Here is a 12,500-nt window from a genome sequence, read left to right on the forward strand (position 1 = left end):
CTCAGTCTTGGGTAGAAAATTGATAGTAAATACTATCATGTTATTTCGTATTCTGTTTTATTGATCTTGGTTTTGAATGAATTGTTAAAATTGTAATGACTTGTTGCTCGGACATTTAAGCATCCTTACCTGTTCGAATGTGTAATGAGTATGTCAAATAAATTGGAGCATTCTATCAAACATAACTGACTTCTTGCTCTCTTTCCATCCAGGGCAGTCAAGGCAGGGCTGCAAATTGACAATGATTGTATACAGGCTTTCTTAGCTTCAATCTCCAACAGACTCTACAGAGCTGAGATGAGTGACAGGTAAGCCTATATCCTTTTTCCATTGATTATTTATGCTATTCTATTTCAAAAGTCTTTAAGTCAAATAGCCAAAGCATTACATCTGATTTTTTAATTTGTTGTATTTATAACCTCATTCAGTTTTGTGTAAATAAACTAGAAAATGTAAAAACTTGGAGAGCATTAACTCCTTATAGGCATGTCTGTTTGTTTTAAGTTATCTTGTTAGCAAAGTTTCCAAAAAACCCTCATCAAAAAGATAGTTATAGGGAAAGGGAGCAGGCACACATGTCCATTATATCCACATATAGATTGAAATAATTTAATTTTCATTAACCATAAGCAAATATGGCATGAGTTATAATTAAAGCAGATATGGCATGAGTTATAATTAGTGTCCCCATGGAATAAGTCTGACATGACACTAAATGACAATAGAGACACTGTGTGAGGAGTCTTTCCAGTTATACATTTTACTGTTGAAGGTTTAATTAAAAAATTTCTTAGCTAAGTAAAGATACATACACCACTCCCTCGATAACTCGCGCACATCGGGGTCCAGAAACATCGACCGCACTATAAGTGAGGCGCGAGTTATCGATGGACCTATAAAATAAGCCCAAAACCAATAAAGTGATTGACGACATAACGGAGAAATAAGGGGGTTGGGGGGTTGGCAGATTATACTGTTGAATACTCACTTTATAATCGTTCTGAGATTAAATGTTAATAAATATCTCTTCATAACGGTGTACTTTATTATTTCCTCATAGGACAACATTAATTTCAGGATAAATTACAGTATATTGAGGCGATCATCGAAAACATTATTCCACGTGGTTTCCATTCGCTTAACATGTGTACCACTTCACACATTGTGTACTGCGTCACTAATTTTTATGTTGAATTGGATACATTCTAGTTTTATTGTTTGATCCAAATTAGAGGTTTTTTTATATACAAAAGATCGACTCTTTTCGAGAAACAGTGTCGATCGAACAATAGATAAATATTTTTAAATGTGATAGAAGTAAAATGGAAAACAAAAAAAACAAGGGTTAATCAGTACAGGCATATTTAATTGGTCTACAAATTTAAAACAACGTAAATTAGAACAAGTTAATACTAGCCGTTTGTGCCACGCTTGACAAATATCAATTCACTTTTTGAAAAAATCAGTTATTTTTTGTGTGTGTGTTACTCCTTGATTTCTCTGCCGCCGAGCAAAATCCCTCAGATTTCTCAACTGCATGAGCTTTACGTAGTCAACATTTTGGCTCTCCAGCCACCTTATGGCAATATCAAAATATTTGATTGCTTCCTGTGCAGAGGGCCCACCCCCACGGGTGCAACATCTGCGTCTGCATCACTTTCAACACTTGTGTTACTCCAGTTAGAATCGTCTTCTGCTGCAAATTTGTTCGCAATAGAAATAATTATAGTTTCATCTGGCATGTATTCTGCTGTGGGGCAATCATTGTCAGCACAAATCCACTCCTCCATATCAAGAGAAACGCCCGTCTCAGGACCATGAGTCTGTACGAATTTCTCCCAAACAGCCTCGGCATTAATGACATCAGTTTCACTGAAACATTCGAAGTCACTATCATCGTCGTTGTCTCTGTTACTGTTTTGCTTTACGTCAAAGGCAGCTCCAAGACCCTTAATCCAGCACCCGAGGTCTCTTGTAACCGATTTTTTTTTTAATGCAACAAACACTTCCCCAAGTTGTTGATCAAAACAAAGCCGGCATGTACATGTAATTAGGTTCTCACAGAAGTACTCACAGGTTTCGATGTGACGGTCGATTGACTCTTTTCATGTTTTCAATGAACATAATATGTTGTGATTATAATGTTTACACTGAAACGGAATTAAAGGATTAGAACGTGACTTTCACACAGGAAGACGTTTAATTGGTGTTTATTTCATTCTCTGTTGCCACCTGTTAACATTTGCCAGAAGTTTTCATTGATAGCTATTTCACCAGACTGTTTATCTACAGTATACTGACAACTATTTATCATAAAAACTTACATAATATATGATATCTTTAAACAGAGGTCTCACTAGGATTTTAAAACTGGGTCTTTCTGCTTCTGAAGTCAATCACTAAATATCAGTACATTTTCTCACTCTGCCGCTAGTCAAAGCCTTTGAACTAGCCGCCTAGCTCTTGCATCGTGTTCTTTTTTTTTTTTTTAATGTACTCTTATAAAATGGCAACAGTACATCAAAGAGTCTTTCAGTCACTGAATTCTGTCATTGTAAATATCAGCACAGTTAACTGATCAACACATTTTCCCACAAAGCAGGTGGCTGAAACAGGACCGGCAAATCTTTGAATTTTCCCACGCACCTATTACATGCGTATGGAGGACTCCCGCCTCAGTGATTTTCTGCGTCCCAGATCAAAAATTGGTGTCCAAATACGCGTAATTAAGCGTTTTCGAGATCTCTGAAATTAATTCTTCTTTAGAACTTACAAATTTCAAAATATGGATTATATTTTTACGGGCATTAATCACCATTTTCGATGATAAAACGAGCAATGTATCAAGGTTTAGTTTATCAATTCTTATCATAATTTTTTCATGTTCAGCATATTTTAAAGACATTTTAAATACATTTTCTCTGGACAAAATCGGGAGCCAAGACGGACACCACGTTATAAGCGGGATCGCGAGTTAACCAGGCGTGAGTTATCGAGGGAGCGGTGTATTTGGAAATTGATGTGCTAAACGTGGAAAACTATATTTCTCAAAAACTACTTACCTGATTACATTATTATTAAAGTATCCCACACCTTCCTCCAAATACAGGCATCCTCATTAATATATTGGTAAGCTTCACTGAATGGGTAACCATCAAGCAGTGGTAAGGAGAGGTAATGATAAGAGTTTCTAGCATTTGTATATGCAATATACAGAGAGTAAAGATTAAATTTTCATTTTTTCTGGATTGTGGAGGTAGCAGAGTTTATTATCTAACATTAATGTGATCAAGGTAAGATTTCCTAACACTAATGTGATTGGATTTTGGGAGAAAAAATTTTACTAAATCATTTACTTTAAACATTATCAGATAATTTTTGCACTGCATAAACAAGTGTCTGATTACAAGTCAGACTTTGATGCAAGAACAAGTTTACCATATTAACCCATATATAATATAAGACGTGCTAGGTTATCATTTCAATCCATATATAAGACTTGTTAGGTTATCATTTCAATCCATATATAAGACTTGTCACATGACATTATCGAATGATGTAGAAGGTTTGTCTGGTTATAATATTGACCCATGTATAAGGTTTATTAGTTTATCATATAGACCCATGTATAAGGTTTATTAGTTTATCATATAGACCCATGTAGTAGGTTCTTTTTTTTACCATATAGACCCATGTAGAAGGTTCTTTAGTTTACCATAAAGACCCATGTAGAAGGTTCTTTAGTTTGCCATATAGACCCATGTAGGAGGTTCATTGGGTTATTATTTCAACAGTCCATGTATAAGATTTGATAGTTTACCATATCAGCTCATGTATAAGTCTTTTTAGTTTATTACTCAACCTTTGCATAAGGCTCGCTAGTATACATTATCTAAAAGGTGCATCTAACAGCAAACCATGTTAGACCCAGATCAGCTGTTTTATAAAGTGCCAGCAATTCAGGATCTATGCTATTTACTAGAAAGCATGAATGGAATGGCTATTATAGAATTCTATCTACCAGTGCATTATGTAATATCATTATATCAGTTTTTGGTCTACACCTTTGCAGTTAAATATTTTTGTTTTACAGAAACAAATACTTTCATTGTGTTTGAGGGCAAGCAAGTTTTGTTTAAATATCAAACCCTGCTGTCATAAAACTTCACCAGACTCCAATCCTTACATGAAAATATTCTGACCAGTCAGGTACTGCAGTTGCAAAATTTCAACTATTTCCAATTCCATCACAAAACTTGACTAAGTTCCAAATTTTACTCAGAAGTATTCTGACCAATCAGAAGGCTGCATTTGTACAAATGGTAAATTTTCCATGCCAGGAATAACATTTGTACAATAGGGTACATTTTCCATGCCATGAATAACATTTGTATGATTGGGTAAATTTTCCATGCCAGGAATAACATTTGTACAATTGGGTAAATTTTCCATGCCAGGAATAACATTTGTACAATTGGGTAAATTTTCCATGCCAGGAATAACATTTGTACAATTGGGTAAATTTTCCATGCTAGGAATAACATTTGTATAATTGGGTACATTTTCCATGCCAGTAATAACATTTGTACAATTGGATAAATTTTCCATGACAGGAATAACATTTGTACAATAGGGTACATTTTCCATGCCAGGAATAATATTTGTACAATTAGGTACATTTTCCATGCCAGGAGTAACATTTGTACAATTGAGTAAATTTCCCATGACAGGAATAACATTTGTACAATTGGGTAAATTTCCCATGACAGGAATAACATTTGTTACTTCAAAATATCTGAGGACAGCTTTACAATGAAGGGGCCAGTTTCAGCATAATGGAGTAATGAACCTACCAGTTTTGAAGATTCCATCAAAACAAATAATATAAAAGTAGATTGTTAATACATGGTGACATTTTTAAAACTAATCATGATGAAATTCAGGACCAGATCAACTTTTCATCACCTTTTATACTTTATTAATTTATTTTTTTGGGATGACTCAGCTTTTTTATGATGCTTATATTTTTAAAATCAGTTACTGTATAGTTCAGGTAAATTATTATATCAATTTCTTGATGAATCAGCAATTCTCGTACCTGAGATGCACACAAATCTTTCACACAGGATGAAGAGAGTTTACCATTTGTATCCATGTAATCCAGTGATTCTCAAACAGTGTGCCGCAGAGATTTGTAGGTGTGCCATGGGAGTTTTGAAAAATATTTAAAATTGCTAGCATTTTGAAACCTTGAACATATCGAAAAATTAAATGGTAAATCAATGTCGCAAAAGTTAAAAAAGTAACATATATAAAAACGCAATATCTGTCAGTCTGTCATTCATTGGTTCCTTTCATAATGCGAGACTTGTGCGAGATCTCATCCCCGAAATTCTGGACACACTGAGAGACCTACAATTGGCACTGCAGCATTACTTCCCATCACATGCAAGTGATGAATATGGATGGGTGATCAATCCATTCGGAAACAACGAAACTACAAATCTTACAACCGAAGAAGAAGAACAGCTCATTGATTTAAAAAACGATACATTTTTTCAATCAACATTTCCCGAAAAGAGCCGGGATGAGTTTTGGATCTCAATCAAGTCATATCCTGCAATCAGTTCAAAAGCAATCAAAGTAATTCTGCCATTTGTGTCTTCGTGGTTTTTTGAGTTTGGATTTTCAGCATTGACTGAAATCAAATCGAAAGAGAGAGAGACTTCTTAAAATCGACGATGAAATGCGCACTTGTTTGTCGACTTTGGAGCCTCGCTTCAATCTGATTTGCTCTCGAAAGCAGGCACATCCTCCACATTAAATTTAAAATTAAATATATATGTAAAATTAAATAAGTTCTTCACCACAAAAATTGTTAAATCTTTTCAGGTGTGCCGTGAATTTTTTTAGATCTTTCTGGTGTGCCGCAAGACAGAAAAGTTTTAGAAACACTGATGTAATGTACCAATAATTACAAATCTTTTTTTCAGGAAAATTGCAGTCCTACACTTTGTTAAGTCTTGGTGTCTACCATATATACTTACTTATAAGTCTAGGCCAACTGCAAACTGCACAGACCCAGATCTGCCATTGCATAATGCACTTGCAGATCTGGGTCTGTACAGTTTGCTAGGAGCAATCAATAGAACAAACAACATAGACCCTGCTCTGCGTTTGCATTATGCCACAACAGATCAGGATTTTTGACTGCAGTTTGACTTGACTTATAAGCAAGTATATATATGATGATGTACAGAGAATTTTTACAATTATAAACTAGTTTTCCATGCATAATCGAGAGTTTGCTGAGTTTGTAAAAAAATATATTACATGTACTTGATGGTTTCAACATGACTTAAAAATTTGATATTTAAAAATGTTTTAAAAATCTTTTATGTACAGGATTGTAAATTATTTTACTTTAATCATCAGTTTTGAAACTGCTTATTTATGATATAATCACCTATCTATATCCATAAGCAAAATCTGTTCCAAGAATTAATTCCAGAAGTATATATGTATCACATGCATAAATTGTTTGTAAAATTGGGGTTTTACCATTATAGTCTGATTGTTTTTGTTAAACTCTGTGTTTGGAAGTCTGATGGCTGAGCATATTTGTAGATCAATAATTTGTGTATTATCCTGATTCAAAGCATGTGTTATAACTGCATGGCTTTGTTGTCAGTATTTTTCAAGCTTTCATTTATGATTACTGCAGAAACCTTTTACTGTATTCTGTTATGTGAACCTTGTATTTTCAGTCATAATCTTAATTATTTTAGTATGATTTGCCCAAACATAAACTGTCCAGATAGCTTTTGTCTACCATAAGTCTGCTGGGTTGCATTCGGTAAAGATAGTGTTAAGCGTTACTAGGATAGCATTTTTAGTATATGAGCTGTTAGTCAGTGTTATTAGAGGACAAAAGCTAGCTATCAAGAGAGGTCCATGTCTCTCTCGAAAAGTAATACATTCAGACATTTATATTTCCTCACAGAAGAGCTTGTTATACTTTATCTTTGTTCAGCCTTTAGCATTGTACTTGTACTGAAAGCTTTTCACCATATTGTTATTTATTAACTTAAGCCAGTTTCTGTTTGTTAATTGATCACGATCATGTATTAAAAATGGACAAATTTCAATGTATGCCAATTCTAGCTGTGTATTTGTCCTCCATTATGATAATTCCTATTTAAGGACAGGCTGTTCAGTAGGGCTTAGCTGTCTTCTCCACTAACACTGAATAGTGCTATGCTTACTGAATGCAGCCATGGTTACCTTTCTAGTTTATGACTTACAAACAAGGCCTTCTGAAACAGCGAATCCAGTAGTACACTTTAGCCATATATCAACATACAAAAGGAATGACTGAGTTGCATAAAGCTAGTGGGCACACTTTCATTTCAATCAGATTTATGTTTTTAGATGCTGTAATTCTAAATGTTACAATTGATTTGTTTGACCAGGACAAAATCAGCTGTGTCCCGATGGAGTCAATTACGTATTCTTGTCAAATTTTTGCGTCCGGATGGCTCCAAGATGAAAACGGAAGAAATTGAAAGGCAAACCCCATAGCCTCGTAGTCTAGTCCTGAATGCTGCTTTATTAACATTCTCTTGCTCACAGTAATATAACTGCCTTCCAGGGCTTTTACAGCACAGATGCATAATGATATACTAAACCAGGCTCTTAGTTCAAGCTGCATTTCCTTGAAAAGCCATGTTAAATAAAATAGCAATTTAAATTGACATGTTCTGTGTAACTCCTGACTACTATTTATGATAATCTCATCCTTTTAATCCTCCTACATTGCTCATTCTAATCCAGTATAACCTGGCCCTCCCAATCCACCTACATCGTTCATTATGATCCAATTTAATTGGACCCTCCCAATCCCCAACATTGCTCATTGCAATTCAATTTAATGTGCCCTTCCAATCCACCCATGATGCTCACTATGATAAAATTTTATCAGACCCTCCCAATCCCCCACATTGCTCATTGCAGTTCAATTTAATCTGGCCCTCCCAATCCCCCACATTGCTCAATACAATTCAATTTAATCTGGCCCTCCCAATCCCCCACATTGCTCAATACAATTCAATTTAATCTGGCCCTTCCAATCCACCCAAATTGCTCATTAGGATTCAATTTAATCTGGCCCTCCCAATCCACCCACATTGCTCATTATAATCTAGTTCAATCTGACCCACCCAATCCACCCACATTTTGATCATTATAATCTAATTTAATCTCACCCTCCCAATCCACCCACATTGCTCATTAGGATTCAGTTTAATCTGATCCTCCCAATCCTCCACATTGCTCATTAGGATTCAGTTTAATCTGATCCTCCCAATCCTCCACATTGCTCATTAGGATTCAGTTTAATCTGACCCTCCCAATCCACCCACATTTTGATCATTATAATCCAATTTAATCTCACCCTCCCAATCCACCCACATTGCCCATTAGGATTCAATTTAATCTGGCCCTCCCAATCCACCCACATTGCTCATTATAATCTAGTTCAATCCGACCCACCCAATCTACCCACATTGCTCATTATTATCCAATTTATTCTGGCCCTCCCAATCCACCCACATTTCTCATTATAATCTAATTTAATCTGACCCTCCAAATCACATTGATCATTATAATCCAATTGAATCTCACCCTTCCATTCCACTGACATTGCTCATTAGGATTCAGTGTAATCTGACCCTCCCAATCCTCCACATTGCTCATTAAGATTCAGTTTAATCTGATCCTCCCAATCCTCCACATTGCTCATTAGGATTCCATTTAATCTGAACCTCCCAATCCTCCACATTGCTCATTATGATTCCATTTAATCTGAACCTCCCAATCCTCCACATTGCTCATTATGATTAAATTTAAGCTGGCCCTCACAATCCACCCACATTGCTCATTATGATTCAAATTAAGCTGGCCCTCATAATCCACCCACATTGCTCATTATGATTCAATTTAAGCTGGCTCTCACAATTCCCCACATTGCTCATTATAATCCAGTTTGGTACATCTTTGAATTACAAGACATTCTGGCAATGAATGTTGTTATTTGGCATCATTGACAATATCCTTTGTTTGTTAAATGTTTGAAAGCCATGATATACATCATTTTGATGTAGTCAGTTGATATTGGGGTACAATACTGTGTACATCAATTTGTACTTGTCCAGTCACAGTAGTTGGGCAGTTTGTCCATAAAATACACACTGTCATCATTTTTATATTGTTCAATATTGTTAGAACCTGTGTGTTCGACATATTTTCAGTAATTTAAAAAAATTAAATTTATAAGTAGTCATTTGTGTTATTTGTCAGAAAACATGCTATATCTGAGGAAATGCAGCATTCAGTTGTCATTGCGCTTTCATTATGTTTTTTCTGGTAACTCTTTCAGTTTTACATATGACTGTGTGCAGTACTTGTACTCATAACCTTCTTAACCAAGAAAGCTTCAGTCTGTTTTAGTTTGTGTCAGAGAATTATAGGTTGCTGCATTTGTATGGAAAAATATGAACAAGTTTTTGTCTGAGCTATACTGCATGAGCATGGGAGTGTGTAGTATTAGTCTGAAAAACAAGTTCATATTTTCCCATACGAATGCAGTAACCTCTTTATTATATACTCTTTTTTTTTTCTACCAAAGGCTTAATAAGGAAAGGAATACAATACCAGAAACAAAGTTATTGAATTTATGCTGTATTTAAAAATAAATACACAACTGTAGAGTCATCAATAAACGGTAACAATGTTAATGTGCACATAGTGCCACCCAGTGACCTTTGAACCTCATTGCCCATTCTTCATTAGTTCTTAAAAAAGTATCATTTATGTCTTCTTAAATTGAAATTTTGAGTTATATTTTAAATAAATGCACATTGAAAAAAACTTTTGTAGTTGTTCTGAAATGGATGGATTTTGTTTATATGTTGATCCAACTCAGTTCTGCTTTTCTGCTTATGATAGACTGGATTTATTGGGTCTGTTCAGTGCAGTAAGGAAAATATGATTTCATTTGGAAATGTAGTTGATATTAATGTTCAATTTCAGTGTGTATAGGGTTTTCCAAGACATGCCTTGTGTCATTTGGATTTGAAGAACAAACTAAGTACATTTTAAGGAAATTTTCTCTCATTGTTAGTACTTTCACTGTTTTGCAAAACAGTGCAGTTTCCTGTTAGATTTTCTTCATGACCCCCCCCCCTTCAAAGGAAATCAAGTAGTCTAAACATCTAAGTGAAATTTAAGTTTCTCCAAACATTTTTAACAATTGTTCTTATAATTTTTATAACTATTTTTAGCATGTTAATTTCCTGTAATATTTGACAGATTGAGTTGATTAAATTGAATCCCAAATAACTCATTGCAATATGAATGACAGTGGCTTAATTACTCTATTGATTCAGGACATAAATTTATTATTTGGCAAGACTACCAAGATCAGGTCTGTTTAAGTTGGTAATTATTACATAAACATATATAGATTAGACAAATTATTACTCAGAATTCTCCAATGGAGGCCAACATAATCAGGATACTCCATCAAGGTTAGGAGTTGAAATGTCTAGGTAAAAAATTGACATGAATTGTAATTTGTATAAAAAAAGAGTTCAGTTGCCATTGTTATATTGTCTTTTTCCATCAGAATAGATGCTTTATCTCTTGCATTTGTTAGATCTCTTTGCTTACTAATGGTTTGTTGAACTTCCATCAGCTTGGTGACTGGTTTTTGAGTGTTTCTTTTTGTGCCCATGTTTAAATTTTGTCTCAGTTTTACAGGTCAAATATGGATATAATTCTTAATAAATAAACTATTCAAGCTTTTTGTAGAATAATATGTGTAAATTAATTATCTGATACTCTGGTACAGTTTATGCTCTTACTGAATTCTTACAATTTAGAGCTTTCTTGTCTTAGACTGTGTGCTATGATGTGTGATGTCATTGCAGAACAAACCATCAATCCATTAAATGCAGAAGTGCATTGATGAAAATGGTCATATCAAATGAAAAGAGTTTCTTTGATGCAACTTTTTCCTGATTTCTTAAGAAATCTTGATACAGTAAATATGGATTAATGATTGAATGGTGTCCAACCAGCCATTAAGAGCTTTGGGTATTATCCATTCAAATTTCCTCAGAGCATATTAAAACAATCAGTTATCCCAAATCTTTCTAACTGTTCAAAATGGATTTAGAAACAGATTTAAGCAAAAACTGACTTCTTACTTTGTAATGAAATCAAGATATAAAAAAAGAGAGACAGAAATTGAAAAAAAATCATTCCCCTTTCATAAGATGCAGAATTATAATTGAAAGCACTTTTTTCATTTTGATTTTTTTACCAATTAACAAAAGAGAAATGAAAGTAAAATATGACAAAAAAATCAGTTTAACTTTTCATTTTGATTTTTCTTTACCAATTAATAAAAGAGAAATGAAAGCAAAATATGACCAAAAAATTCTGCTAGACCCTGATCTTCCTGTGCATTATGTGATGGCCGATTAGTGTCTGTATTGTTGCAGCTGGACTGAACTTATATGGAAGTTTATGTGGTAAGATGTGCCATTTAAAGGGGATTACCAGAGCATGGTTTCAAGAAATAATATTTATTCTTGAATGGTTATTTGTACATAATAGTTTAATATTTTGATGTCCTTATTTTATCTGAGGTAACGCTCTTAAACTGTTTAAATGCAGTTTTACATAAATTATGGAACAGAACTCAGTAACAATAACAGATATTGGGTTTTCAGGTCTAAAGGGTTCAGAATTAAATTTGAACAGAAATTTCCATATTTGACCTTTCATGTGTATGTTTTAAGAACATTTATTATTTTCTAGTGATAATAATTTGTTTAATGTGCATGCTTGCAGAAATTTATATGTATATATGAACACCATGGTGGTTGATTTTATTTGGATAGTATTATGCCCAATTATAAATATTGTTCAGTTTTTATATATATTTAGCATGGATGGATATGAAAATAAATTAGCTTCATTCCTGACTTATCCATATATTTTCTTATGCATGGCTACATCTGTAAATTAATTATGAGCGATAGACTATTCCATCTCATATTTACCCTGTTAGTGTCCTCCAAAAATAAATTGGTTTGCCCTGATAGGTATAGGACAAGATAATATATCCAAACAGTTTTACCTTATGCTGTCTCCCAAGACACTGGGTAAGTTGTCATGTACATTTATCTCTTACTGTAAGGTCCCTCATTATACCATTTAACTTCTTATAATACAACTATGGCTGTAGATTTGATTAAGCTCCTGTTTGCTGTATAGTTGATAGATACATAATGCAAGTACTTTGTAGTTGAGAATCAGTTTTTATGAATAATCTTTTTCGTCATTTATGCACAGTGATACCTTTTTCTAGCATGCCTTGGTATCAGGTAAACTCATGATAAGGATCACTTGTGTGCCTCCTGCATACAGTATTA

At 34.1% G+C, this 12,500-nt stretch overlaps 1 protein-coding gene across 2 annotated transcripts in view; it reads left to right on the forward strand.

The window, feature by feature from the left end:
- LOC149777183 (phosphatidylinositol 4-kinase alpha-like) overlaps window positions 1–12,500 on the forward strand; it is a 209,270-nt gene that overhangs the window by 37,239 nt on the left and 159,531 nt on the right. Inside the window, exons 12-13 of one of the 2 annotated variants that reach the window (XM_089941887.1) lie at window positions 213–308; window positions 7,473–7,568. In XM_089941887.1, the coding sequence (XP_089798013.1) occupies window positions 213–308; window positions 7,473–7,568 (192 nt within the window). The remainder of the gene's footprint in view (window positions 1–212; window positions 309–7,472; window positions 7,569–12,500) is intronic. The other variant, XM_089941888.1, reaches the window with a different exon arrangement.

Source organism: Sinohyriopsis cumingii, chromosome 18, assembly GCF_028554795.1.
Source record: "Sinohyriopsis cumingii isolate HCF-2022 chromosome 18, ASM2855479v2, whole genome shotgun sequence".
NCBI classification, from domain to species: domain Eukaryota; kingdom Metazoa; phylum Mollusca; class Bivalvia; order Unionida; family Unionidae; genus Sinohyriopsis; species Sinohyriopsis cumingii.